This window comes from Sodiomyces alcalophilus, assembly GCF_042370955.1.
Source record: "Sodiomyces alcalophilus JCM 7366 unplaced genomic scaffold ACRALscaffold_1, whole genome shotgun sequence".
In the NCBI taxonomy this organism is placed as follows: domain Eukaryota; kingdom Fungi; phylum Ascomycota; class Sordariomycetes; order Glomerellales; family Plectosphaerellaceae; genus Sodiomyces; species Sodiomyces alcalophilus.
In genome coordinates this window covers 4,226,498-4,254,476 of record NW_027263532.1, presented here as the reverse complement: position 1 = coordinate 4,254,476, position 27,979 = coordinate 4,226,498, and the positions used below count along the sequence as shown (strand labels likewise).

General features: G+C 53.1%; 10 protein-coding genes across 10 annotated transcripts; 6 read left to right on the top strand and 4 right to left on the bottom strand.

Moving 5' to 3' along the window:
* Positions 1-11: 11 nt before the first annotated feature.
* Positions 12-2,172, bottom strand: ACRALDRAFT_1073526 (uncharacterized protein). Its single transcript, XM_071018110.1, has 4 exons — positions 1,490-2,172; positions 1,340-1,421; positions 1,114-1,265; positions 12-1,049 (listed from the first exon to the last, which is right to left on the bottom strand). The coding sequence occupies exons 1-4, from the start codon at positions 1,740-1,742 to the stop codon at positions 238-240; spliced, it is 1,299 nt and encodes a 432-aa protein (XP_070879780.1). The 5' UTR covers positions 1,743-2,172; the 3' UTR covers positions 12-237.
* Positions 2,173-2,803: 631 nt separating this feature from the next.
* On the bottom strand, positions 2,804-6,911 carry ACRALDRAFT_1059497 (uncharacterized protein). The gene is made up of 4 exons (XM_071016041.1): positions 6,501-6,911; positions 6,004-6,330; positions 5,923-5,935; positions 2,804-5,862 (listed from the first exon to the last, which is right to left on the bottom strand). The coding sequence occupies exons 1-4, from the start codon at positions 6,634-6,636 to the stop codon at positions 3,276-3,278; spliced, it is 3,063 nt and encodes a 1,020-aa protein (XP_070879779.1). The 5' UTR covers positions 6,637-6,911; the 3' UTR covers positions 2,804-3,275.
* A 563-nt stretch (positions 6,912-7,474) lies between these two features.
* On the top strand, positions 7,475-8,187 carry ACRALDRAFT_205341 (uncharacterized protein; the record flags this gene model as incomplete). Its single annotated transcript, XM_071021673.1, has 6 exons — positions 7,475-7,499; positions 7,588-7,639; positions 7,705-7,789; positions 7,871-7,890; positions 7,941-7,976; positions 7,998-8,187. 6 exons carry the CDS (start codon positions 7,475-7,477, stop codon positions 8,185-8,187), a joined length of 408 nt encoding a protein of 135 aa, XP_070879778.1.
* A 1,722-nt stretch (positions 8,188-9,909) lies between these two features.
* On the top strand, positions 9,910-10,112 carry ACRALDRAFT_1059498 (uncharacterized protein; the record flags this gene model as incomplete). The annotated part of the gene is made up of 1 exon (XM_071016042.1): positions 9,910-10,112. A coding segment is annotated over one exon (203 nt), but the record flags the coding sequence as incomplete, so codon positions are not given.
* Positions 10,113-12,141: 2,029 nt separating this feature from the next.
* Positions 12,142-13,921, top strand: ACRALDRAFT_2024673 (uncharacterized protein; the record flags this gene model as incomplete). Its single annotated transcript, XM_071020245.1, has 3 exons — positions 12,142-12,427; positions 12,490-12,732; positions 12,792-13,921. The coding sequence occupies 3 exons, from the start codon at positions 12,142-12,144 to the stop codon at positions 13,919-13,921; spliced, it is 1,659 nt and encodes a 552-aa protein (XP_070879776.1).
* A 219-nt stretch (positions 13,922-14,140) lies between these two features.
* Positions 14,141-15,351, bottom strand: ACRALDRAFT_2024672 (uncharacterized protein; the record flags this gene model as incomplete). Its single annotated transcript, XM_071020244.1, has 3 exons — positions 14,141-14,599; positions 14,957-15,233; positions 15,305-15,351. The coding sequence occupies 3 exons, from the start codon at positions 15,349-15,351 to the stop codon at positions 14,141-14,143; spliced, it is 783 nt and encodes a 260-aa protein (XP_070879775.1).
* Positions 15,352-15,803: 452 nt separating this feature from the next.
* On the top strand, positions 15,804-17,335 carry ACRALDRAFT_1073529 (uncharacterized protein). Its single transcript, XM_071018111.1, has 2 exons — positions 15,804-16,165; positions 16,269-17,335. Exons 1-2 carry the CDS (start codon positions 15,886-15,888, stop codon positions 16,679-16,681), a joined length of 693 nt encoding a protein of 230 aa, XP_070879774.1. The 5' UTR covers positions 15,804-15,885; the 3' UTR covers positions 16,682-17,335.
* ACRALDRAFT_1078655 (uncharacterized protein) lies at positions 17,002-19,181 on the bottom strand (the record flags this gene model as incomplete). The annotated part of the gene is made up of 2 exons (XM_071018797.1): positions 17,002-18,983; positions 19,112-19,181. 2 exons carry the CDS (start codon positions 19,179-19,181, stop codon positions 17,002-17,004), a joined length of 2,052 nt encoding a protein of 683 aa, XP_070879773.1.
* Positions 19,182-20,483: 1,302 nt separating this feature from the next.
* ACRALDRAFT_2024669 (uncharacterized protein) lies at positions 20,484-21,653 on the top strand (the record flags this gene model as incomplete). The annotated part of the gene is made up of 3 exons (XM_071020243.1): positions 20,484-21,256; positions 21,503-21,522; positions 21,580-21,653. The coding sequence occupies 3 exons, from the start codon at positions 20,484-20,486 to the stop codon at positions 21,651-21,653; spliced, it is 867 nt and encodes a 288-aa protein (XP_070879772.1).
* A 772-nt stretch (positions 21,654-22,425) lies between these two features.
* On the top strand, positions 22,426-27,764 carry ACRALDRAFT_1038305 (uncharacterized protein; the record flags this gene model as incomplete). The annotated part of the gene is made up of 6 exons (XM_071015096.1): positions 22,426-22,635; positions 22,731-24,854; positions 24,907-25,245; positions 25,314-26,310; positions 26,380-26,798; positions 26,860-27,764. 6 exons carry the CDS (start codon positions 22,426-22,428, stop codon positions 27,580-27,582), a joined length of 4,812 nt encoding a protein of 1,603 aa, XP_070879771.1. The 3' UTR covers positions 27,583-27,764.
* Between the last annotated feature and the right edge of the window lie 215 nt (positions 27,765-27,979).

Sequence of the window (27,979 nt, the reverse complement as noted above, 5' to 3'; positions counted from 1 at the left end):
GCTCGCCATTTACATCTGTTTTACTATTATCACTGGAGAGAGTGTGTGTGAAAAAGAGAGGTCAATTGACTTGGTCGACTTTGACCTTAGGATGAACAAATCAACATTATGCGTCTTCTTGCTAGCATCGACCATCGACGTCTGACGGACAGGTATCTTGAGACTCCAAACGCCAGTGCATTCCCACGCCCAAAATGCAAACAAAACGGTGCACGCCCGCCGAGTCGGCTCCTCTTCCTAGTGAGGATGCTGCCGCCAATCTTCTTGGGGCGCATCTTGATGATCGGCCGGGTTGTAATATCCATACACCGGCCGCTCGGGAGGAGGGATTTCGGGGACGGCTGGGTATTGCGTGGCCGCGTTATTGTTGCCAGCCGAGGGATCCACTTCTTTCAATTCGTATACTTCCTCCATGGCGCCTTTGCCCTTGACGTCCTGCCACATGGGAGGGGATCCTGGGCTCCTCAGAGCTACGCCAATCTCGCGCGCATCCTGCATCGGGGACTGACTGAGTTTATGGTCGAGTGGCCAGGGCATGTTCCTAGCATCTACGGCGGTGTCGGGGCTGTTGAATTGCGACGAGTAAGGAGAGAAGTATCTCGTTGGGAACTTCTCCGTCTCGACGCTTTGCGGGGAGGTGTCCCAGTCCCTGAGCGGCTTTTGGCTCAGTGGTGTGTCGTCCCAGGTCCGGGGGGGTTTCTGGTTGGACGGGTTGTCGAAATAACCGCCACCTGAGGTGTTGATGGGTGTGGGCCAACCAGGTCGTTTCTTCATTGTCTCGAGGTTTCTTAGGAACGCTCTGCGTTTCCTCTTGCCATTCCAGATAATGCAGGAGCCAGCGACTATCAGGATAAGGACCAGGGAACCGAAGGCAATTCCTACACGAGCGTCCAGATTGAGCGGGCCGGGGTAGTAGTTAGGGATAAAGGTGGCCGTAGGCGTTGGATCGGTGATGTTCACCGGGATGACGGAGAAAGGTGAGCCATCGACCGAGACACTAGTCCCGTTGCGAGGTCGTTGTTCACAGCCTGCCTGCAGGATTGTGAGGACTGTTGGTGTTTCTACAAGTTAACACTCTACCCGGTCTTGACAAATTCGCGGCTTGTGACGTACAGTTGGAGAGAAAATACTCGTGATCGGCACGTAGGCACGATGTACATTGCGACAACTGGTCGTGAATCCAGGTACCACAATAGCCATAGGCGGTGGCATTGGTTGCGAGGTCGTTGTGCATGATGGCGCGCTGGAATGGCTCGCACGCAGTGCTAGTAAGAGGATAATAGGTCAACGATATGCGACCTAAGGGTCTTAGTTGGGGCCAAGAGCAGCGCTTAGTTACCTTGTCAGGCACGGACTGGACGTCACGTAGTCATTCTCCGGATAGCCGAAGAGGCAGTATGACACGGCATACCGAAGGTTGTCTGGTTCAAGGTATCGCGTGAGTAACAATTGCAGAGTGGCGGAAGATCAGTGGCTTCCCAAGACTTACATAGAAGCCATTGCGTGTCATGATCAATACCGGTCGTATACCCGCTTCTCAACTGGCAAGTGGTGCATTGCTGAAAGACTACGCCTTCTCCGGAACTTGCGTAGTCTTCTTCCCTACAAACGACGTCGTCGACGGTCGTTGAATCGAGAACGTTGCCACATAACCGTTGGCATGGCGAGTTGTCGGCGACGAGAATGGCTGCTCCTTGGCCCAACAATAGACCGAGGATGAGCGCCAGTCTCGCAAAACGCATGTCGGGTGGAAAACGTCGAATAGGTCTGTCTCGCCGATCGGGATGTGGTCTTCTCGTGCGGGGTGGACTCGTTGAGAGGTACTAAAAGACCCGTATCGATTCGAAGATGTCCGTATTTCGTGTCACAGCCCCAGGCCAGTGTCAGGGGCCGTAAAGATAATCGTGGCTCTTCCTCCACTCGGCGTAGAATCGTCCAAATTGGAGGCGATTGGCAAAAATCGAAATTCAAACTGAGCGGCTCGGGACCACACTGTTCATATGTATCAAAGGCCACAAGCCGAGCCGGGAAAAACGGGGGCGAAGCAGTCAAAACGGGAGCGACGAGGGTGGGAATGCGAAGTGATAGCTCTTAAGGGAAGCGCCGCCACGGGCTCTCATCGTGATTTTGCAGCTTTCGAGGCTGTTGGTGCAAGGCAGATGGACTCATCACAAATGGCACTGGCCGTGTCGGGGTATCTACACCTGGTTGGCCACCAGGGACGGGTGCTCGGCACCGACTTCATATTGCCCCTCTGCAAGTCGTCTGCGGGTGCTGAAGGTTATGGGATGCCCAGGACAGCAGCGGAAACCACACAGTTTGCTGAATTTACACACTGAGTCTGTCTCCCGTCTCCGCCATCTGATTGCCGCCGTGGCGGTCCCGCTAACAGCCAATAGGAACCAGATTTATTGCCAAGACGGTGTGCTGAATGCAAGGCCACTGCCGCAATTCACACGCACTAACCAGTTTCGTCTGTGGAAACTCCTCACCACTTGCCTATGGCGACCTCATTGGCGGCAATCCGTCGTTGGTCGATCACTCACCTCCGCAAGGAGGTACTTTGTATTCGTACGAAGTAGACCCCAACCTCTCGACGAAGGACTGTCAGCAAGCAGGAATCCGACGGATTCTCACACTCCGCCACGACCACAATACTGTAAGCCACTGTACGCCACGAAATATTACACGAAAAATAGCCGATGGCGACAGGAGGAACACATAGCGCGACAATCAAGGCCGAACTCCGTTCGCGGATCTCAGAGTGTAATACATGCCAGTTAGAGAACTTTATACTCAAGGTAGGTAGACAGACATTCTTATTCATAGCTCTACCTTCAGCCAATATGCAAATGAGGTTGGTTCTCCATGCTACTTCGACTAGTATCTTAGATTGATTCAATGTGTAAACAAACCATGTCGATAGATATAGATGGTCATAACATATATGGTATATATCACGCCGAGACCCATACTCGAAATCCCGCCCTCAACACCATTTCATGAACACCTTTCCATCATTTTGAAACCTTTTGTTCCCGAATACCATAGCATGGCCATCCCCTGCTATGACCAAACTCCTTGCTGATAATTGTGGCGTGGACCGCTCTCTTGGGCGAGTCTTAAGAAACAGACGGCATGAAGGAATCCCGAAAAAAAAGGAAAAGAGGAGAAGAGGAAAGGAAAACAAAAGAAATAAGGAACAGAAGCGAGCAGAAAAGAGCAGAAGACCAGGGACTACATAGAAAAGTAAGATCAAGAGACACTGCGGCCGTTCAAGCAATCATCGAGTTTGAGCTGGGAGTGGCGCCAGCTGCCTCCTCATTCGTACACTTTGACTTGGTGTCCTCATTGACTGGCATGGAAGCCAACGCCATCTCCGGATCTGAAATTCCGTCGTCGCTTCCCACAATGACGACAGCCTTCGGAGTTGGCGGTTCATGTGACGGAGGGGACGGTGTTCGAGCGGAAACCGACTCTAACGTTTCTGCTTGGGAGCTGGCCTCGCTCGTTGGACGACCATGGGAATCCGAGAGCTCGGGAGATTTTCTGATAGATCCCCCGGAGCTGGACTTCGCATCGGGTGCGTCTGCAGGTCGAACAGGTAGTGCATCGGGAGACACAAGAGATGCCTCCTGGGTTAACGGTGTATTTGCTCCACTCCCAGTCGAACTGCCTCCCGGATGTTCCCCGTGAACAGGACAGTTGGGCGAAATGATTGATTCAAATTTCTGAAACTCTGCCTGCTCTGCACAGTCTCGATGTTGTTTAGACGAGCAAGAGGCACTAGACTTGCTGGATTTGCTAGATCTGGTGGACCTGTTGGTCCTTCTGGATCCATGGGAGCTAGTTGATTTGTTCGACGCCTGGGAGATGCTGGATACCCGGCGGTCAGCCAGCCCTGTCATCGCCTCCTTATATACCAAATCTCCAGGTTCGGGCGTCTCTATTGGCACAAATCTTGGGGGGGAGAAGCCCGTATCTGGTCGCCGGTCAAGCGAAGGAGTTCGGGTACTCTTGCGGCCTGGGGTTCGAGACCTTTCACGAGCGCCGTAGGATTGGGTGTTCTCTCTTCCGGCGACAGATCTCGATCTTGTGTGACCGAGACGTGACATGGGTCTTGAATGCTCGGCAGCCTGGGCCAGGGAGACGTCGATATAAGTAGCCTGCGAGCTGTTGGGCAGAATGCTCGGGCTAGCTGCAATCAGGATCGACGACACCCCCTCAGCTGGGCGGCTCCTGCTGCAATTGCGGGATTTTGGCGAGCGTGGCCGATCCGGAAATGCGGTCTTGTCCTCGTCTGGCGTCGCCCGACTATTCTCGGTCGATTCTGCCCTCTGGGAAAAGCGTTCCAGGTGTCGGAAGGCTTCGTGATGTGAAACTGTCGACTCGGAACGGCCATGATTCCGCGATCGGCTCGTGTTTCGGAACTTTGGTGATGATGACTGAGGAGGATGCGTCTCTCTGGTGTGGCCTTGCTCAGCGTTGCGATCTTCGTCTATACCGAATTTCGTAGGCCGCGACTTGCTAGAGCTCCGAGGAGGAGATCCAGATGCAGTACGAGCTTGTTCCTCTGATGCAGAACCGCCTTCCTTCCGGGTTCTATTGTTACTCGTGAAAGACCGGACTGTATGGGAGCTGCTGGGACGTTTGACTGATTCGTTTTGCTGGGCCCATGCAGCCTCCTGACGAGACGCAATCTGTCCGACCAAGGTAGACTTGGTGATGGGAGGCCACTTGAAGCTTCGCTGCTCGACGGGTGTACGCGACACGCTGGTTGGGTCCAGAAAGAAAGATGGTGACATTGGCGAGGCTAAGTCATCGAACGGAGTAATGGGACTGTAGTAATCTTGGGTCTGCATGATCGAAACGTGCCCTCCGTAGATCTGCACATCTGGGGCCCTTCGCGGATAACCGCTCAAAGGGACGCCGCTGTCCGGGTACGGAGTGCTCTCTGCGGGGGGTCGTTCATTCGACCTGACAGATTGATTCGACTGGACCGAGTGAACCGATTGAACGGAACGGAGAGAATGCACGGAGTAAGCTGACTGGCTACTTTGCGGCTGCGGACTCAGAGCTTGCCAGGGTTGCAGTGGCGGTGATTGTGGAATAATCAATTTGGGGCGAATTGCCATCGGAGTCGGGCTCGGAGCACTTGGAGTGGGAATGTCAAAACTGTCCCCTCCTGGCGAGCGAGCGGTCGAAGATTGTGAGGCAAGACTCGGGGGTGGATCGTGGAAAGGCGGCGGTGGGATATGGACTAGCGGCGCTGGCTTGGACTTCTTCGTAGATGTGGAGCTATTCGAGGACTCCGAAATGTTAGAGTGCGATGCAGACTGGTCTGCGGGCTGCGATGGGGCTTGAGATGCGGATTGCGATGGGGCCTGGGATGAGGGCTGCGATGGGGCCTGCGCATGAGGAGTGCCCGATTCCCGCTGTTCGCTTTCAGAGGCGACATGCTCGGATTCCGGGCGGTGCAGGAGCTTGCCATATGGGGGGCTGTCAGTGTCCACGACGAGGAGCTCTCTTTGGCCTCGACCGAGAACGCCGTAGACTTTGACCTCGCCATTTTGAATGCCGACAACAGCACTCGTCCCAGCATAAACAGCCTCCTCTTCTGTTCCGGTTCTGTTACAGAAGACGACGATGATCTCTTCATCGTTTTCGGCACGGATGAGTGGCTCTAACCGGGTGACCCAATACGTTAGTGTCTCCATGTCCGGTTCGTTGGGCATGCGACTGAATAGTCGTCCATCTTCCCGCGTCATCCAGGCCATGGATACGATAACGAAATTCGACTGGTGCTCGAGAATATGGTAGGCGAACTCAAAGGCATGCCATGGGGCCTCAAACTTGTAGGGACTGATTCGAATGTTAATGCCACATGCGCACCGAAAAAGCCGATCACAGAGTGTTACTCACTTGATGTCCATGCCTGCAACGAGAGGGTCAGCATGAGTCTCATGTAGTCGGAATGGCAGCAAATGTGATTGAGAAACTTACAAATTCCCATGGACGTATGTCCCAGACCTGGAATATAACCCTCATAAAACCCTCCATCCCCTTCTAATGCCCAGGTCTCGTCGGTGTAATAGAGAAAGCTCTTGCGGTAATTCGCTATGGTCTCACCATCACCGTTGACGACAATCGCCGAGTTGTAGTACTCCGGTCCAGTTGGCCATTTTCCTGACACATCCACCTTCTCCGGGTATCCGACGGTGACGGTGCAGTTGTATTTCAAGGCTGTCGTCCGGGCCCAAAGCGAGGTAATGCCAGAGCCAGAAGGTTCAAGGTAAGGAGAAATGTGTTCCAGAGATCTGAAATTGTAGCCTGAACTGTGTTAGCTCCCTTCCCTAAGTGGCCCCATAGTCGAGAGGCTCCGCAACATGACACGCTCGTGCCCGATGCAACTGCGCCCAGTGCCTAGATACACCCGGGCGGGAGACGGAAACGGCGGAAAAGGATAGATGATGAAGGAACAAGAACACGTCTGGACTCACCGGAAAAGGCCAGTTCCGGCAGAATCAAGATGTCAAGCTCCTCCGGGTTGGCCTTGCTCAGGACAGCATCGGCTCTGTTGAGGTTGTTGTCGACGTCGCCTACCTGAGGCGAAAACTGAAGGCACCCGATCCGCATCTTCACTGATCGACTAGAATTGTGCGCTCGGAAGAAGACGAAGGAGATGAAGCGCGACGACTACCTCGCCCCGACGATATAAGCCTGGTGTGTGTCTGGGGAGTATAAGCGCAACATAGACAGAAGTGGGGTGAATGGGGAGATTTGAGGGGGAAAGAGATTGGAGAAGAGGGTTCAAGTCCTTTGGCGGGTGCTAATCAATTATTATGATGGAAGGCTCGACGTGGGGAGTCCAAGTACGTACTCTCCGTACCGCCTCCTGATAATGGCTGGCTGGGGGAGAGATGACCACTGGCGGACTATCTGACCCTGCTCCTGCGGTCGAAGAAGCAGTTGCCTCCATACTGTAGGCAAAAGATATGCATGTTGGTTCAGTTGGTGCTGATGATGCGTGAACCAGGTGGAGCACAGGTGGGAAAAAACAGCCAACGAGGAGCCAGTAGTAAGCGCCAATCACTTGGCCGACAGTCTCGTTTAGTGTATTGTATGTTCCGAGTGCTTTGTTTCCTCCACTGACGACCTGCCCTACCTTCCATCCTTCTTATTCCCCCCATGCCCTGGTGGCATCCGTCCACACACTCCCCCGGTTGTATTCGACTTTGTACAACGATAGGCTATATTTGAATATGCGACTGTTAAAGGAAACAAACTGTCGGGATAGCACTCAGCGGTCCGAGAGTGTGGCTCGCTCGGCTTGACCGGTGAATGGAATGGGCGACTCTGTCGCTTTGCCTATTTTTCCACTCTTGCCGAAGGGCCATGCAAACACACCTGTCCCCGATTTTATTTTCTTCGAAATGACTTAAATTATATACTTCGCCCTCAGCGCTCCAGATACATGAGAGTATGCAGACGATGTATGGGTGCAGCAGGACGGGAAACAGGAAAGAAAAAGAAAAGAAGGAGAAGGAAAGGAGCAAGCATGAAAAAGAGAAAAGAGGCAATGCCAAGAATACTGTTTACTCCACAAACTGAACTCGTCCACGGGCAAAATTCATGTTGGGTTGTGCTTCGAGCCGTTTTCCTTGTATTGTTGGGTGTTAATCGTGCGTGTTCTGCAAACCTTAGTGGTCCCGCGTTTTCAGGTCAGGTGCCGCCCAGGGTTGTATGCCTCGAAGAGGTCCCCATCTACATACAGTCGCCAGGTACGCAAGTGACAGAATAACAGGCGGGTACATTGCCGGACGCCACCTGAACACGTTATACCTAGATAACCAGACTCTGCATACAGTAGTCTCTTGGGGAGGGATGCTCGTCTATCTTCTGATTTGTCTTTCATGTCTCTGATCGCTGGCATCCACAAGCGCCCGAGTCCTCACCGCATTCTGCTTTGGCAGTGTGTGAATACCAATCAAGCGCAGATCTTCCCCCGACCTCTCCTCGCCCGCGAACTTCATGCTTGATTCGCCCAATACGCGACAAGACAGGATCATTCCGAGGATTATTGCCTATCCTTGTCTGCTTTCACCAATAAAAGACGCTGCCTCGCACTCTGCCACCAATACTTTAGCGCCAGCGGGGCATCCAAGACAAAACCGAGCGTACGAATAGGTCCTCGAGGCTCGAGGACTGCAGAAACCTCTTGTACGAAGTATGACGAGCCCGCCTAGATGGTAAACCCCAGGAAACGGGCAAAGGCGCGGTTTACCGAGACTAGGACAGTTGCACGGTGACCACGTCATGGTTAGAAGGATGATGTGTTCTCCTTAAACTCACGTCATAGATGATAGACCCATTGCTGTGTTTTCCGTACCAGACGGGGGAGTTCCAGTTACGTTGTACAAAGCTCGCGTATGCAGCTTAGTGTCTCATGTTCTTTGTTTCCAAGGTCGCGGCGACTGGGACGTTTGTTGTATACGTTGTACTAACACAACATACCAGATGGTCCCGCGCGCTCGGGAATCAGCGGCGACTGTTGTATGACGCCAACCATGGATCGTCATCGGCCGCGACTGGCAATGTTGGACATCTAGGTATTCACCGAACTCCTTTTTCCTCATACATTGGCCTTCGAATACAGTCGGCCTACAACCTTTGGTTGGCTATAAGAATGATTATTGTGTCCATTCTCTGTCAATCCGACTGCAAAACTTGCTTCCAAGGGGCCGTAGCCCACCTAACTGCTTGACAACCTCGAGCAGACACCTTCTTTGCCGACACTGAACTCTAGGTTTGTGAAACCCGAACCAACAACTGACCAGTCTTATATGGCAGGTATATCAAATCGTCCATGGGTTCTGCAGCCATTTTTCATGTCGGCCTCTCGACGACCAAAATGCAAAGTCTGTGGCGGACAAGGCCGAGGCTATTGAACACCAAGGAAAATCACAATAAGATCAAGGTTACCTATATGAACTGGTGGGGGAACGGGCTGGAGCGGCACAGTTTGAGAAGCTATCGATGAGGCGCGAGTACTACGTTGTACTTGTGCAGCGGTTGATCTTACTCATCGTGGAGTGAATGGACACACAAAGTCATGCCAAGACATGTTTTGGGACGTCTTCTCCCAAATAAACGGCAGAATATCTGCATGTCCGACGTAGTAACCATGCTCCCATGGAACCTTTGATCACCGGGGGTATCTTATCCCAACTCGGCCGAGAGGGCTGCTATGAATCACCGAGCCGGCTCCCACTTACCGCCTCCTTGTAGCCGAGCAGGAGAGTTTTGTAAACAACAGCGCGGAAGCACCACTTGCACGGTGAAGCCTTGCGGATGAACAGTAACCAACCTGGAGCAAGCGGCGCAGACGAGAAAACATGGTAGGCTGTAGCTAGTTGCTGATGAGAACTCACGTGCAGTAACCGGCTCAAAACAAGTTCAGGAGATGAGTATACAGACGGTGTTCGTGCGGAAAATGCGCCCTTGCAAACAACAGGGAGATTGGCCAGGTGTTTGCCATTTAGCGACCGACAATCATGCACTCACAGGGGAAGAAGGCGATATCAGTTGACAAAGGAACGTTGGTTGACAAAGGAACGTTGAAGTCGACATGTCCTTGGATCCAGGGCGTTTGATCTATGAGCCTGGTGGAGCGACTCACGGTTTGGATCGCATACATACCGCCCAGGAAACGAATAGACCATAGTACTGGAGTATCGTCGAGTCAAAGGCCGTTCCTAGTATCGGCACAAGAAATGCAGAAGACCTTGGTTGTTCGCCGTTCGAAGCTATGAGTGAGGCCAGTGCTCCCCACGTTATGTACGTGCAACACTGTTGGCCCTCGGCTCTTTGATTGTCGTTCGGCCCCCTACGCGGTCATGGGGTTACAACATGACGGAAGAGTTAGACGAAGATCGAAGCTTTGAAGGAAAGAAAGTCCGACAAGTCAGGGAGAGTCGACAAAGAATAGCCAGACTTTCAAAAATGGTTGGGTCCTCAGCGTTCCTCAGCACTCGATTCACTGCCCGGCATGTACAGCCTGAAGGATCGTATGAACGGAGGATTGAGTTGCAAGGCCCATTCCTTTTTTCGACGTAGAACTCGGCAGTGCATCGTTCTATCCCTGTGTGAACTTGCGAGATACTGGAGTTTGACTGGCGGCGACAGCACTTGACCTGGTTGATATACAGATGCTCCAGAATACCAAAGCAACTGAAATGGGTATGAGGGCTGGGTGCCGAGTACAACGTACACATTGCATGTTGTTTTCTCAAACCTGTGCCAGTGAACCGAGTTTCAATTGAGACGTGGTCAAATTCCACGGAGTGACGGCTGTCTTTTAGAACACTCTCTGTGTGACTGTCAGGAATGATCTAATAGTAGGCTGACTGACCAGAAGTTAGGGTGAGAGCATGTAGTTCAAACCGTAGAGCCAAAATGCGTCGTCAAATGAAGCCGGGCATCTTTCTTAGATGTCATCATGGTGTGCAGATCTTGGAGAACGTTCAAGTCCTTTCGCGAAATATTGACGAGTGGTTGGTGGTGTCTAGACATCTGCGAGATACGGCACCGGGGATCGAACCCATCTTATGGCGATACGGTATGGGAGACGGCGAGTCTTTTGTAGCCGCGAGTCTCGTGTCCACTGCATGCATTCGTCCAAAGCTCTTAACCCCACCGCCTGATAAAAATAGCATCAGACTGACATGCCAACGAAGACTCGAATAACCGAGCGCCTTCCGGATTTCGAGACTAAAGCGATTGCACATAGGGTCCAGCCTCGAGAGCTTGGGAGAACTCTGTGTGCACTGGCAGATTAAAGAGATGCTTAGCGATGATTGGGCTGCATGACTTGCAGCGCCTATCACATTTGTTTCTATTCTTGTTACGGGAGCGAGATCCGTGGTGGGACCTTGCTTCGTTGTAGGACGATTCGGTGCTCGGTTAGGATAGTTATGTAAACACCCGACCAGACCACTAGGTTTGCTGGGGGACGACGCAAATAACAAAATTGCGTGTTGGCCGATGGAAGTTGCTGCTCCTCGTCTGATGTCGGCGGCATGGGAAAGGTGAGCCGCCTAGCTGATACTCCATACGTTCGTTGTATGGAGAGCAGCACTGGTGAAACCTGCCTGCCCAGACTTGCAACCTGCACTGATGGCCTGATTTCCCCGCTCGTAGGAGTTGATACGTACCTTTCCGGGCCTGGGCGTTCTGACGCGTGTCTTTTATCATGTGTCGAAAGGCTGGATTGCTAACAGGTCAGAGGCGCCAGAGAAAGTGGAAGTGGGTCCTTATGCCATGTGTGGCTGGTACTGTAGCTAGGTACTACCATTGAGCCGGATCTTGGCTTTTCTTCTACTGGGGCGGCGCCCTAACGGTTCTCCCGCGTGCCCCACATCTTGTTCGATTCGGACCCAGTTAAACTGTGACATATCGGCCAATCACAAGTCGGTCTCTTCTGCCCCCTGGTCGTTTCCTGCAGCTTGCCGCCGGTACAACCACACAACGATGTAATTGGTTCAATTCGACAATGCTAAGAAAGCTCAAAAAGCTTCCTGTTCTTTGATTGGGCTGAATTCTGGTCCCGCTAATCTTGATGGTTCGGCTGGACCCTACGCTGGCACTTGCTACTATTCTCAGATGCAACTCGATACCCTATTCTGTCCTTTTACTCTACCAAAACTTGAACGATGCATGCGAAGTCTTAACATCAGGTGGTTATTTGGTCTGGAGAATGTACCTTACTGGGAGTTCGGACCTGACAGGCGGCGTGGTGAGCTGACGACGCGCATCCGATTAGTCTCCCAGTGCCACATGCCGAGAAGGGTTTGTCCGAATTTGGTGTCAACATCCCGGAACTGACTGTCACCCTTAATATTTCTCTCAGTAATATCTCGCATGCGTACGCCATCCGTCGCCCGTTTATTATCTGGTTATGGCCATATTCCCGTCACAAGCGAGCTTGCTATATTCGTCCCTTCACCATATATTGTCTCCTGCTCTTTGACGAGGATCCTATTCTCCTGACATGCAGATGATTCCAATGTCATAATCCCCTCTCCCGACTCGACGACAATCCTTCCGTTCCCGCACCATTCGCGGCGGTTGCCTCTGCTCACGATGGTCACCCATCAACGCCCCTGGCGAGCACTGTACTTGGCCTCTCTCCTGAAGACCGCTTCGACGTTATATGTGAACCCCGGCTCAGACTGCGCAGCGCTATGTCTTGGGGGTGCGGACGAGAATTTGGGCTCGACAGAAACGTCAATCGGACGCTCCGATATCGTGTGCCGAGACGATGAGTACACCTCCGAGGCCGAGGGCATCAGGTACAGGAACTGCATAGAGTGCCTACGAGAAAGTACCGACGTGCATGGCGACGACAGTGATCTCCAATGGATGCTGTGTATGTTTAAGACCTCGAGTTCTTCCCTGGCGACTATCGACATATACTGATTGAGCTGCCAGACAATATGCGCTTTGCACTAGACACCTGCTTGTGGCATAACGACACCGCGATCCACTCACCCTGCATGATCAATTACGCATGCGAGCCCCTGGCGGAAGCTGTCGGCACTGGGCTCTCGGTGCCAGGCGAGCAGAACTTCGACTACTGTACTGCCGACGGCAATGTCTTTAGCAGCAGCAGTCACTGGTCGTGTGTTGCCTGCCTCCAGACCAGCGAGATACAGACATACTATCTGTCCAACTGTATGCGCACATTTTGCCTCGACATGATCAAACTTCGCGAAGCTAACATGTTTCATTAGTCCTCCAGGTTCTGAAGGCAGCTTGCGACCAAGAGCCTAAGCTCGGCGATCTAATTGAGCTGGGCGACGGTAAAATCTTTGAGCAAGAGCTTCTCAATTTGACCATCGCCAACACGACTCTACCGGGCGAGGGTGGGGCTGGGTCGGATGAAATGACCACGGGCACTATCGTGGGAATCGCTGTCGGGGTTGGGCTCTTCCTCGTCGGAGCCATCGCAATCATCGTCGTCTACTACCGCCGCCGGAAGAAGCGACTCGCTGACGAAGCCAACGCCGCCGACGACCAGGCCCAATCTCCAGACAGGAGCAACGCCAGCCCCTTTGTCACCCCAAAGCATAGCCCCCTCGGAGGTTTCAGCGACCCGAAGAACTCCCCGTCTATGCGCTCATCCGAGTACGAGTTGAAGGAGCAACAGAGATACGCCAGCCATGCCGAATTCTACGACAAGATGGAGGAAAGCGGCAGCGCCAACCCCAGAAATGCAGCCCACTATAATTTCGACCCCCGTCGCCAGCAGAATAGGCCGGGCAGTACGCTTCCCTCTCACCCAGCTTATGACCCGCGTTTCGCAACCCGGGATTCTGCCAAGTCGTCGCCTCTCAGACCAAAGGGCCATCATAAGACGTACGCAGCCGATTCATACGCCATGGAAATGTACCTCAATGCAGCGGACGACCACTTGGCCGCCACTGGGAACCGCTCGGAGACTCCCACGGGACGGGCCTCGCCTCAGGGTTCAACTGGCAGGGGCTCGCCGTCAACCAAGAAGCAAGGAAATACCGTTCTGCCCAACGGCATTCCTCCTCCACCGCCAGGACCTCCACCTTCCGACAAGGAGCCCAAGACCTCCAAGACTTCACCTGGTCTGTTCTCTTCCATTCCCAGGATTGGGCGACCCAAGACCCAAGGAGCCACAGCAGCAGATAGCGTCGGACAGGGGGGTGAAGAACAATCGGGTTCAGAGGCACTGAACATCTCGGATCCCATCTCTCAGCCCGGGACCCGTTTCCCTGATAGGCCACTTGGGGCCGCGCCGGTTTTGGCCAGCGACCCTCCGCCATCCCATAACGCGACGAGGAGGAATGACGACTCCCCGCCGAATACAGGACGGAGCATGATATACAGATGATGGCAGTTGTAACATTTTTGGAGAGGTCAAATTCAATTTATTTCTAGCCCGCACAATGGGAACACGGGGTAGGGTGGCAACGTGGAATTTTGGGTGAAATCATATACAGCACGGCGCCATGGAATCATGTAAACCCAGTTTCATCTTGAGTAAACATCAATTTTACATCGTAACTCATTCCTCAAGCGCTAAGAATAGTATACAATTCCCAACTTCAACTCAATCGCCCAGACGCCTTCCAGGACCCCTCGACCTCCAGGACTCAGGTAGAGGTCCGCTTCCAGTTGAAGCCCCCGTGGTTTGACCTGAAGATGGTGCTGCGGGCGGACGGATAAGCGTGCCGTAGCTGCGGCGAATCTCGCGCGTTGTGTTGACTATACGAGAGAGGAACGCAGGGGTAGGAAGCAGATTTCTACCACCAGTGAAGCTCGGGTAAATCCTAGTAAGGAAGTCGTAAAGGTGGGCCACGGGCAAGGCGCAGAGCTCCTGTAGGAAGCGGCCCGGACCCTCCAACACGAGAGTCATGAGCAACATAGCGAAGGGCATGAGCTGGGCAGGGATGGTCAGGAAAAACACTTGGGCTTTCATGCCCCGCTGATCTTGGGTCGCTGTGCGACATAGGGCCACGATTAGGGTGGAAAGAAGGAAACCGCCTCTAAAGAGGTAAGTGCAAAGGGCCTAGAGCAAGGTATCAGCTCGGCTCTTATCTGCTGTGACGGCAGAACATCAAGGCATCATGCAAGGTGAAAGAATGTAGGGAGCTCGAAACCACCCGAACGCGATGAGTTTCATCGTACGGGTCATCCATAAAGTCATCCCACCATGCCTACGCCGCAGACCAGCCCTTTGAGGTTTGTGAATATGGGCTGGCTGTGCCGCAGGGGTAATCTTCCTCGTTTTCAGGAACCGCGATAGCAGTGGGAGCACACTATGCGGGCAGATAGACGAGGTGCAAAGCAAAAGAACGGCACGGACGAGACGGACAAAGCACGGTGACCAAGGGGACAGAACGTGTATGGACGGGACGACGCTTACCGTAATGGCGCTGCAGACGAAGATGAAATACCAAACAAGGTCCTCGCGCTTGGAGAACCTCGGATTGTCAAGCTCTAACGACCTGGTATAGGTGTAGACGAAGTAGGTATCGAATAGCATGCCCAGCTGTGGCCTCGTAATGAGGAAATTGGAAAAGATGCGCCATATTTGGGGAGGAAAGGTGAAGATGAGAGAGGAATGCATGCCGAGCAAGTGTCCCGGTATCAATTGGGTGTAGACACCGACGGATGTTACGAATACTACCGCGGAAAGAGTCCTGATTTCATGTTAGCATGGCATGTTGCGTATACCCATTTCGAAGAGAGAAAGGATTAGGGCAGTGCTTACCTGGCAACCGGCGGAAGCCGCCAGAAGCCGTCCATCAAGTCAGACATGTCTATACTGGCAGCCCACGAAGACGACTGAGAACAAAACAAGTCTCTTGAGCAAGGCGAACACTGGATTCTCCTCAATGAGTAGAGAAAACAGGCCAATTATGCCCTTACTGGTATATGCAACCAGTGTTGGTATGGGAAGGGAAATATTCCCGAGTCACGACCCAGGCATGTGTCCTCTTTTGAAGAGGTGAGAGTAGATGGGAAAGAGCAAAGTCTGTCCTTTAAATCTTGACGCGTGGAGAAAAAGCAATGGCTGGTCTTTCTGCCGTTACTAAGAGTGCTCCACATTTACTCATTGAGTAAGGCGGTGGAACGCCGTGGAAGCCGGTGGCTTTGCAGCAATTATCTGACATCGGATTGGTCAATTCCTGATACGGAGTAATACACGCCGTGACAAGTGGCGCCAGTTAGACCCACTAGCGGGGTATTGTATCTAAAGTTTCGAGGCTCTCGAGACAAGTGTGGTGTTGTGTCACAGAACAAGGACGAAATCGACGTGCCATCAACAACATCCTATTGACTGTCCAAGCCATGTCGTCAACATCATCGAGCCCCCGGTGGGCAGCCATTTCCCGCGACACCAACGAGACCAAGATCCAGCTTGCGCTGAACTTGGATGGCGGCTCCTTCCCACCCGAGACTGACTCACGGTTATCGGCCGCGATAGGCGGCGAGGGTCATGCTTCCCAGTCGAGCAAGTCGCAGATCATCAACATTAACACGGGAATCGGCTTCCTTGATCATATGCTTCATGCGCTGGCGAAGCATGCCGGCTGGAGTCTGGTGATCGCCTGCCAGGGCGACTTGCACAGTCAGTTTTTGCCCCTCCATCCATCCCCCACCCCACTATGCCCGTCACCTCGCAACTCTCTCCCTACTTCTGCTTGGCTGACACGAAATGATTTGCGTTCCAGTCGACGACCACCACACTGCCGAAGATGTCAGCATCGCTCTTGGTACCGCCTTCCGAACGGCTCTCACCAGCGTGGCTGGTCTGGCCCGCTACGGTTACGCCTACGCACCCCTCGATGAGGCCCTCTCACGTGCCGTTATCGACCTCTCCAACCGACCCTACAGTGTCATCGATCTTGGCCTCAAGCGCGAGAAGCTTGGCCAGCTGAGCTGCGAGATGATCCCGCACACCATGCAAAGCTTCGCCGAGGCTGCCCGCGTCACCCTCCACGTAGACTGCATCCGGGGTCAGAACGATCATCACCGCGCCGAGAGTGCATTCAAGGCCCTCGCTGTCGCGATACGTACCGCCATTACCAAGGTTCCTGGAAGGGAAGGCGAAGTTCCCAGTACAAAGGGCACACTGAGCGCATGAGGGGGATCATAGCAATGGACAACCAGGAAATAGAGAAAAAAAAAGAGTATCATGACCAAAGCCCGTCGCCTTTGCCGATAGTCAGTTATGCCATTCTGAAGAAAAAGGAAAGGAAAACAAAACACTCTGTAATTTGGGGTCGTAGAGTGATAAGATTCCGGCATTACTATCCCGTGGAGTTATTCGCTCGAGTGCACCAGAACGCCAGGCTCTCTCGCGACAGAGTAATGTGTAAAACCATTCCCACAATGTTCCTGACGCCGCCCAAATTCCACCGATCAACCCAGGCCGTATTACCCAGAAAACCCAATGTGCCATCCTTAAACGTCTATGTTCTCCTTGTTATGGGGCGCCTCGAGACGTTTCCTCTCCGCCTTCCTACGCTCAATCCGAGCAATGGCGGCTGCACGCCTTTCGGGGGGCAGTGTCTTATTCAGCTTCGATTTCATGACATCCATGTCGAGGTTGCGAGGGTTCATGTAAGATATTTCATCTCTCTGGGAACCCATGTAGTCCGTATCTTTAATCGCGAACCTATGGAGGGGAGCGGGTGTACGTCCCGATGGGATGCCGGCTGAGATCTCAATGTTTTCGTTCACTTCAGGGCCGAGGTCGTTCCTATTACGCGGTGACCTGGGAATGAACGGCTTCCATCGTGGCTCCTCAAGATTGACCCTGCTGCGGAGGGCGTTGTGGGGGAGAGGTGTCTTTACAGCCTCTTCCTCTGCGACAGCATTGGCCGTCGTTGTCCTCGGCTCGGCATCATCTCTGGACTTGGCTTTCGAGTAGCGAGAGGAGTTCTCATTGAGTTTCTTGCCCAGGGAGCTGACCAAGTCGATGCTACCTCTTCCGTTATGATTCGTGAGAGGGTTGCTCTCTTGTCGCCCTGCCTCATACTCTGCATTGGAACGCAATTGGGGTAGTTCGCTTGCAGTCGTCGAATGGACACGCGCGACCCCAGCCGGAGGATCGACCGAACCAGATTTGAGAAGCCTGATCTCTCTCTTAAGATCTGCTATCTTGGCCGTCGCTTTGTCCAAGACCCTCTTCGTTTCCTCCTTTTTCTTAGAGGTCTCTAGTTGGTGAGCTTGGAGCTCCTCCCTGAGTGTCCCTAACTCGTTGTCCTTGCGGCGGATATCAGCCTTGGCCTTCTCCAGTTGGGCGCTCATATCTGTCGATTCGGACGTAGACCGAACCCGGTCGTCGCCTAGTGCTTGCTTCTCAATCTCGAGCTCGGTGGCACGCCGCTCCGCGGCACGGAGGTCGGCCTTGAGTCGTCTTACTTCCTCACGCAGGTCGCCATTCTCCTTGATTTGCGCTCGAGCACGTCGTAACTCCCGTTGCGTCTCGAGTAGTGTCCTGTGTGTTCGTGGCGAGGCTGCCTGGCGGCGGCTTCGTACCTTCGCGTCCTGGTCGCTGCCGTCGTCGTCTCTTCTGGCGTTCAATAGCGCTTCAAGTTCCTTCACCTGGTCTCTGTACTGAACGGCCAGAGACGTCTGCTTGGCCAGCTCCTTCATGAGCTGGAAACTATCTTCCTCGTCGCCGGTGTGTCGTCGCTTCGATGCCATGAGTGCGGCCATGTCGGTAATTCGTTTCTCCATTTGTATGACCTTTTCTTGTTCTTCCTTGAGCTTGACGCTAAGATCAAGTGCTTCGGCATCTTTCATTTTGGCGTACGACTTGGCCAGTTGCTTATACTTCAGCAATTTTTCCATCTCCGCCCTGGCATCTTGGTGGTACTGTTCAAATTCGGATTTCCAGTACTTCCCGGATCGCGAATGGGGCTCGTTTAGGTCGAGGGTCATGTCGTGAGTGCAATTATCGTCAAAGTCATCTTCCTCATCTTCCTCCCATTCGTCCTCTGAAAGACTTGCTTTGGGCGCGTCGATATTATTAGTCGGGTTGGTGGTGGTGGCAATATATTTTGATCGACGCGATTGTTCCAAGGTTTCGGCCAACCGTCTGCGCCTGGTGGAAGAGTTGTCCCTTCGAAAAGAAAGGGTGCGCGTATCCGCCGAAGGGCCATCGGTACGTCCTTTGCTCTGATCACTTGCCAAACTCGCCTTATTCAAAGTGTTATGGTCGAACGAAACTCGTTTCCGACGAGATGTCCCAGTTCCAGGTGTCAATAGAATACCCTGGGGCCTTGGGGGGGTTCTCGTAGCCCCGTCGCCGATGTTTTCCTCTGCGGGTTGGGTCATGTCTTCTGCCTCGGCATCTTCGTCAGGTCGCGCTGGTGTGCCGAAGATGGCGCTTTTTAGCGCGCGAGCCGCAAAAATCGGAGCAGGAGTATCGGGTTGTTCTATGTTCGTCGTATCGTCTGGGATGGAATTAGGCAATGGTCAAGATGATGCAGGCCAGAGGGATGCGAGGAGCAAAACAAATGGTATGTTAATCAAACGAGAACGACTGTAGGTAGGCTTTACGTACCACCGCCGGCCGTGGCCTCTTCCTGGCCTTTCGCACTCTCCAGTCCCTTCCGGAGAACCCAGCCAAGCATTCTCAAGTCTGGACACGCGTGCAAGAATCAATGCCAATGCTTCTGCATCAATAGCTTGTAGCCATGAGACACACCAGACGTTTGATGGTTAAGGACAATGCAAAAGAGAAATAAGCAAATCACTGGTTAAGAGAAAGGTGCAAGCTAACTGGGCAATATGATATGGTGTAGAAAGAGGACTTGGTAAAGAGAAGGGTCAGCATCAGGAAGTGGTGATATTCATTGTTTACTTGACTGCTATATTAGGCTAGTGGGGAAGACCCGTGAACCGCGTTGTCTGGCGCACTGCTCAAAGTACCAGTACATGGTAGGTACGGACATACCTTCACTGAATCGATGCATTCATGACTTCTTTAGCCCATCACGTGATGGAAGCTAATAGTGTACAACGCTACTGTTCACTTCCTTGACACATCCATGCATGGCCTTTAAGGGCCTCGTCTGCCTCATACCATGGCCTCGGATATGAATCTCATTCAATGTCCTTGTGGGAGTACCTATCGACAATCCTCCTTTCGAAAACATCGGAATTATCCCCATTTTCTCTGTTGTGGCACAGTGTTCTTTGGTGAGAAATGGAAAAAGCATCATGCAGCCACAGCCCATGAGGGTAAGGAAGTCTCTCTACGAGGGATAAATACTCGGACAATTCAATCCAGTGAGAGCTTGTCGGCTGTTCTCGACCGCAAGAAAATATCTAGCACCAGTCATGGCATGTTTGTGGGTAAGACCAGACAGCAAGACGAATGCAATACGAAGCACATATCGCACGCCGAAGTGACCAGGGCAGCACCCTCCCCTCCACGGATTCCCCAGAGAACAAGTTCGGGCAACGCAACGGATATGCTGCAATGTCACGGTGCAACAAATGAAAAGTCCCATCAAGGACATCAACCGATAGACATTGAGTGTGCCATTCGTCAAAAGTATGAGATGATGATACAGTCCCTTCTTCACCAGTGCCGGGAAGGGAGCCAAAGCAAATGGTCTAAGCCAGGATCGAGATGGCAGAGGGCGCTGGAACTGCTTGGCCAGATATTTCCGGACGCTCAAAATCTTCCGTTTGCCCGGATCTCGACTCCCAGCCAGCCACTCAATGATTCCGACGTCTTGTACGTCACGGAAGACGAATTGATGGATTTGATTGATCAGCAAGGCTCGCTCCACAAGCCAACAGTGATACGGCCGACAAGCCCGTTTCGGTCCCATCGCGAGGATTTCCTATGTCTGCTCCAAGATCATTTCAAGGGCGGGAAAATAGATGTTCAGGACATGCGCACAACAAGAAACATCCCGGTCAGAATGCCCGTCGAAGCCGTTGTCCAGCAGATACGAAACGGAACCGATTTTGCGAGCGGGCGATTCCCGCTCAATCTGCTCAATCTGAAGTTCCTAGGACAAGCGCCGCCGGGCCCTGCGTTTCTGAATGCTCGCCGTTTCAGTCTCATCCCAGCCATCAACTCACGCCTAGAGGCGGACTGGACGGGGGAAGTCACCGCCGGGAAACGGACTCAAGCCACTATGCTTGGGGCTCGGGAGATTGACCTCGTCAGCTCCATGACGTTCTCCCTCTTCGCCCAACGAGGCTCCATGACCGGCTTTCACGTCGATGTCCCCGATGGCACCTGGATTCGTAATTGTTGGGGGCTCAAGGTGTGGATTTTCCCCGAAGACTTCTGCGACTCTGACACCGCCCAGTTCCAAAAGCTGGGCCACGACTGGGTTCCCAATGCCGTTAGGTTCATCGTCCTCGAGCCCGGCGACACCCTCGTGATGCCCGCGGGTCGGGCGACCCCTCATGCTGTCCTGACCCTAGAAGATTCCCACATGGTCGGCGGCATGTTTCTAGACGCCAACTGTGTCCTCGGCACTCTCCGGAAGTTACTCTGGGTGACGGAGAACCCGAATGCTGCAAATGAGGCCATCCCACTCCAACTGCTTAGTGGATGGCACCATCTGAGGGATCTTTTCCTTGCCAGGGGTCCCTCGCAGGGAGATGTAACCGAATTCGACAGTCTAACCAACAAGCTTCGGGATGCGTTGAGTTGCTCGTGCACAGGACCATGCGAGAAGATGTGTGTCGACTGTAAATGCGCATGTTCAGTGGCACAAGATGGGCGATGTACAGCCTGGTGTCACACCTCGAAAACGAAGCGCACCGTCTCTAAGGGGGTCTCGCGTCCAGGAACACGAAATACGAAGGGCGCAGGTAGTACGACCTTTCCGCTCAAGACGTTTATGCCCGCCTTCATACTGACACCCATGCTGCAGCCGCTCGGAGAGACATTGCTTGGCAAGAGCTCTCTGTCCTGGAGTCCCAGTTTAGCGTCTTCAGAGAATGGTAAGTTTTGCATCTCCTCCCGACAGGTCTCAGGATGTATACTGACTCTTCTAATAGCTTGGCTCAGGACTGGCCAGATGTTGCCGCTCGAGTCTTCCAGTCAGCCCAAAAGTCTTCTCCAGAGATACTAAGTTGAATGGGAATATATCTACGTAGCACGCTTCCTGTAAACCAGCCACCCTTGGCGACCGACCTAGAATCTTCCACATTGACTTCCAAAGATGAGAAGTTTGAACAACGATTCTGCGGTTTGAAATCCCGGCAGGACCGTATCACCACTGTATACCTACCAACATCAGATCAAAGGGCAACAGAAGGAGACTTATCCTACCTATGTTTCAATAAACAGTCCATGTGTCCTGATGGGGCAGCATGAAAGGCCCAGAGGAGTCGCAATCAGCTGACTAGTTATCGCGGCCCCGATCACTCTTACCTGTGAGACCTGGATCAAATGTATTAAAGACCGTGGCATGCTGCTTTGTTATGGCAAGAAATCACGATGGCATTCAGGGGCTTTTGAGCCACGACTTGACATGAAGTAGCACAGGAACATCAATTTTGGCACTGGCAATCGCTGGCTTTGTTGGCGTCTCGTAATTGGGGTGTCACTTTGTACGGCCCCACTATTAACAAGGATACGGAATTTCTAGCGGTATGAGGTGCTTCTGATAGGTAGGGGCATTGTACCTATACGTTTCGGGAGCCTCTTCTCGTATTACATAATACCGTCAACTCCAGTGATCACCCCTCCTGTTGCTAGTTGTCCGCCGTTTGAACATTAACCTCAATCAACTGACAACTTGCAACAATATCATTTTTCTGCTTTTTAAAGGATGGGCTTTCCGCAGTGAAGACTCACGGCCTTTGGCTGTGACGATTCTTCCTACCGTCCAACGTCTCACCATGGCGTGGAAACCATCTGGGGTGTGGAATAAGCCCGCCATCAACCTACCGCGACAAGATGACTCTAGTTTCCCGGGCCTCAAGCCCACGGGCCCAGACGCTACTACTAAGATTGAATATGACGAGCTTCAGCAAAACGAGCTCATGGTTCTTGAGGCAATATACGGCGAAGATTTCATGAGACATAAAGAAACCACGAGTGCATGGAAGGTAAACTACCCCCTGGCTTCAATACTCCGAGTCCGGGTTTTCCTCGGCCTTTCTGAAGTTCTTGCGGACACGATATACTGACTGAGGAGGTGCAGCGAAGCGATCCGTCATTCGATATCAGGATTCGGGCTCCCTCTTCTGATGACTTTGCTATTACTCTGGGGGTCGTTCTCACCGCCACTTACCCTAAAACCCCTCCTGTTCTGACAGTGAAGGACTCAACCGCACTGCGTGATGTCACACTCTTCAAGATCCAAAAGTATCTTGAAACCAATCCAAAGATATTCGCCCAGGAGGAGCAGGAGATGATCGACCGCATCGTTGAAGGTGTGCGAGAAATCCTAGAAGACGCAGCTCAGGCAAAGGCCAAGGGACTTAAGCTTCCTTCCCTCGAGCAGGAGCGGGCAGCCCACGAAGAGCAGCTAGCCAAGCAAGCCAAGGAACAGCAGGAGGCGGACGAGCGTAGGCGCGCAGAGCAAAGCAAGGAGGAAGAACGGGTGCTGGGCGACTTGCTGGAGGAGGAGCTGAAGCGCCAGAAAGAGAGGGCAAGAGAGCAGAGGAAGAAGGGCGACCATAATGCGTTCATTCCCGTCCCTCTCACGGCCGAAGGCGGCCTGGACGGCAGCCATATCGTTTTTGACCGACCGTGCCGGGCGACCGATAAAACTGGCAACGAAATCGTCTTCCAGGCCGTGACGGGTAGATCCGAGCATATCAGGGGTCCCGTTTCGACCATCTATATCGTGCGTCCTGTCGTGCCCATCGGCCAAGAATGCCCTATTCTTGCTCTCAAGGAAACTCGGCTCCGGACAGCCGGGAAGGACGTGGCTCTGTTCAAGAAGCAAGCCCAGGCCCTCGAATCTTTGCTCGAGTCCTTGAAATCGATCCGACACAGAAACCTTCTCGACGTGCTTGATTTTCGCGTCGAGAGGGGCGCGCAGACCGGGGATCGCAAAACCCCCAGTCCCTGGACGTTCACCATCCTCACACCCTTCGCCGACAAGGGGTGTCTCGAGGAGCTTCTAGACCTTGCCGGTCATCTGGAGGTCGGAAAGGTCCGCGCCTGGACTAGAGATCTCCTGGACGCTCTGAGCTTTCTCCACAACAAGTCTGTCGTGCATCAGGACATACACACGGCCAACATCTTGTTGTTCAGGGATCCGACTGGAGAGATCGTCCCCAAGCTCTCCGATGCGGGCTATCAGAGAGAACTGCACAGTCTATCTGCCCAAGCTCCGACTCTACCAGGCCTAGGATTGGCCAAGTCAGCCTACTGGTTACCTCCGGAGATTGCTGCGACTTCAAGGCCGACCTACACCCAGAAGACTGACGTCTGGGACTTTGGGGTTGTGTTTTTACAGATGATCTTCGGCGCTGACGTGCTTCGGAAGTATCATGCCCCTTCTTCGCTCATTGACTCCCTTGCGCTCTCCAACCCCCTCCGGGAGCTCGTGACTAGATTCTTCAAGCAAGACAGCAAGAAACGCCCTCGAGCTTTTGAGCTGGGTTCGAGCGAGTTTCTAGCCACAGACGCGCCTGTACTACTAGATGAACCGTCTTCCCCGGGCATGAGTTTCCAGTCGCTGAGCCTCCACCCCCAAAGTCTGACGCCTAGATTAAGGCGTGAATCGTCGAATAGAAATCATACTCTATCGAGGTACGAGGAGGATTTTGTGGAAGAGGGCCGACTTGGAAAGGGTGGGTTCGGCGAGGTCGTAAAGGCCCGCAAGAAACTCGATGGCCAGATCTACGCGATCAAGAAGATCAGCCAGCGATCCCAAGCCAGCTTGACGGAGATTCTAAAGGAAGTTCGGCTTCTGTCCCAGCTCAGCCACCCAGCCGTAGTACGATACTACAACACCTGGGTCGAAGAGATTCCAGACGACTCCGACACCGAAGGAGAGACGTCCACGGACGCCGATGCATCGACGGAAACACTATCTCATCCGCCTAATATACAGTTTGCCACCAGTACTGGTGGTCTCGACTTCATGTCGTCGAGTGGGTTTCCGCACGTCGAATTCGGCTATGATGAGTCCGGTGAAGAAGATGACGATGATGAAGATGCCGACGACGATGAGGACGACTCGTCCTCGGACGTTGAGGCTCGCTCTTCTTCGCCGGAAGCCTTCCGAGAGACGCTGGGACCTCGAAAGACCCAATCACGGCGCCCCTATAAGACTATACTATACATCTCCATGGAGTACTGCGAGAAACGCGTAGGTCTCCATTCCGTTGTCCCGCATGGATCTAGACTGATGCCAGAAACAGACGCTTCGCGATCTTATAGCCAGAAAACTATACCAGAATACGCCCGAGATTTGGCGCATCTTCCGCCAGATCCTTGAAGGACTTGCCCATATTCATAGTCTCAGCATCGTCCACCGCGACTTGAAACCGGAGAACATCTTTATTGCTCATAGTGTAGACGGCGTTGATAATGTCAAGATCGGCGACTTTGGTCTGGCCACGAGCGGACAGTTTGCCGTCGAGAAGGGAATTGCGAATGCTTTAGAGTCGGACGACATAACCAGGAGCGTTGGCACGGCTTCGTACGCAGCACCTGAGGTGAGGTCCGCAGCTACAGGGACTTATAGTCTCAAAGTCGATGTAAGCTCTATCCGCCTCTTCCATACCCGATGGATGTGCATCTCCTTCGTCGGCTAACACTTAATTAGATGTATTCTTTAGGGGTCATCTTCTTCGAGATGTGCTACCCTCCGATGCTGGGAATGCAAAGAGCCGACGTCATCGGCAAGCTGCGACGCTCACCTCCCGAGTTGCCACTAGACTTTAAGCCAGCCCAGAAGACGCAGACGGAGATCGTCCTCTCACTGCTAACCCACAACCCGAAAGATCGGCCCTCGAGTGTGGAGCTGCTCCGTAGCGGGAAGCTTCCGGTCCAGATGGAGAACGAGACGATCAGGCGCACGTTGGCAGGTCTGGCTGACCCAAGCTCGCCATATTACCAGAAGATGCTTTCGACATTGTTCTCGCGCCCCGTGGAGCAAACCAAGGATTACGCTTGGGAAATGCACGCCGGCTCTCCAAGCCAGACCGACGTGTTGAACCAGAACATTGTCAAGAAGACGCTCATCTCTATTTTCCGCCGCCATGGGGCGCTCGAGATGCCCAGGAATATGATCTATCCTAAGGCGGCACAGTACGGCGACAACGTCGTTAAGCTTCTCGATTCTCACGGCACCGTCTTGCAGCTACCCTATGACCTGACCTTGAGCCACGCACGAACGCTTGCCAAGCAAACGGGAGGCCCTCCAGTGCAACGGACGTATACCTTTGGCAACATCTTCCGGGACCGACAGGACGGCCAGCCCCTGATGCTTGGCGAGGTCGACTTCGATATTGTGACCACAGATACTTTGGATCTGGCTCTCAAGGAGGCCGAGGTGATCAAGGTTCTGGATGAGATTGTCACGACGTTCCCTTCGCTTTCGTCGGTACAGATGTGTTTTCATCTTGGCCACTCCGAGCTTCTCCAGCTCATCCTGGAGTACTGTCGGGTTGAGCACAACTCGCGCCAGGCAGTGGCGGACGTTCTCAGCAAACTTAATATTCATGATCATACTTTTCAGAAGCTCAGGCGAGAGCTTCGTTCTCCGTTGGTGGGAGTCTCCGCTATGAGCCTTGATGAGCTACAGCGATTCGACTTTAGAGGTAGGTTTATCAGATGCGAAGCCAGGAAAGCCTCGGGTAAACAGACGCTAGACTGACAAATCGATGTAGACACCCCAAGCAAGGCCTTTTCCAAGTTGAAGACACTGTTCGAAGGTACAAACATGTACCAGAGGGCCGCGTCGACCTTGGCTCACCTAAAGGAGGTGTACGAATACGCCAAACGGCTCGGAGTCGTGAGCAAGATTTACATCAACCCGCTTAGCAGCCTGAAAGAGAGCTTTTACAAGGGTGGGATATTGTTCTCTTGTCTCTACGACAAGAAATTCAGGGATGTCTTTGCTGCTGGGGGTCGGTATGATAGCCTAATCAAGGAATACCGCCCTCGAGTCAGCGGGCATTTCGAAGAACGGCACGCCGTCGGCTTCAATCTAGCCTGGGAAAGACTCGCACGGGTACCGAAAACTGGGGTAAAGGCGTCCCTCAAGAAAGCAGAGGACGACAACCCAAGTATCTTCAATACTAAACGAGTAAGTATCAATCAACGTCTTCCGGGGGAGTGGGTCGACCAGCTATTGACGGATGTCACAGTGCGATGTGCTCGTTGGAGGTTTCGATGCGGCCGTGTTGCGATCGACCGGAATAGAAATCCTACGAACGCTGTGGGCTCACAACATCAGTGCCGAGCTCGCCAACGATGCGCGGTCGCCGGAAGATTTGCTGACCAAGCATCGCGACGAGAGCTGCTCGTGGGTGATTATCATAAAGCAAGACGACGCGCTCAAAATCAAGACTTTGGGCAAGAAGGACAACACGCCAGACGTGGAGATTAGCAAGTCCCAACTCGTGTCCTGGCTCCGAGCCGAAATCCGCGAACGGGATTCCAAGGCTTTGGTCAAGAACGTGACGACCGCAGCGGCGGCGGCAGCAACAGCGGCTGAAACGCACGCCGAACAAGACGTGCGCGTGCTCGTGGCCCAGAACAGAAGCAAGAAGTTCAACCGTCGTACCGTCGTGGAAAAGGCGCAAGAAAGCGCTGCGAACTTGGTACAGACGTTCCTGGAGGGACCCATCTTGGCGGTTGAGACGACGGGCCAGATCCTGGATTTGATCCAGGAGACGAGCTTGTCTGACGGGGAGAGCTGGCGCAAACTCGAGCAGTCGGTGACGACGACGGAGAGACACTACGTCAGGGACATACGTGATATGCTGACAGACTGGCGGTCAGCGTGGGAGCAGGGCGAGGGCAGCCGGCATTGTTTCCTGTACAACTTTAGGACGGAGATGTGTATATACTACGACCTCGGTGCCTGAGTGTTCAACGAAGCTGGTGTTGCACTCGGCACCGGTCTCAGCTAGGGCTGTAGGTATTGGATAGTATTGCCATTTGAGTTGAAGTCGTGACACTTGGGGTGAGATTATGACAAGGCATTCCGTAACCAAGTGAGACACCATATGAATTTCTCCCCTCAGAATCATCAAGGAAGCAAAACTACCCAAGGCAGCGACGAACCTGTACTCCGTAGGTACTTATTCAATCAACACGGAAATACATGACACGTTCGAAAATGTTGTCACTTTCTGGCCTCCCCTGGTCTACACGTGTACTAAAAGCCCCGCCATGACCCCGCCACCGGAATTAGCGGCATAGTACCAGCCGACGTTGGGCTGCTTTCAGATACTTGTACGGTTGTACCTGTACTTACCCATT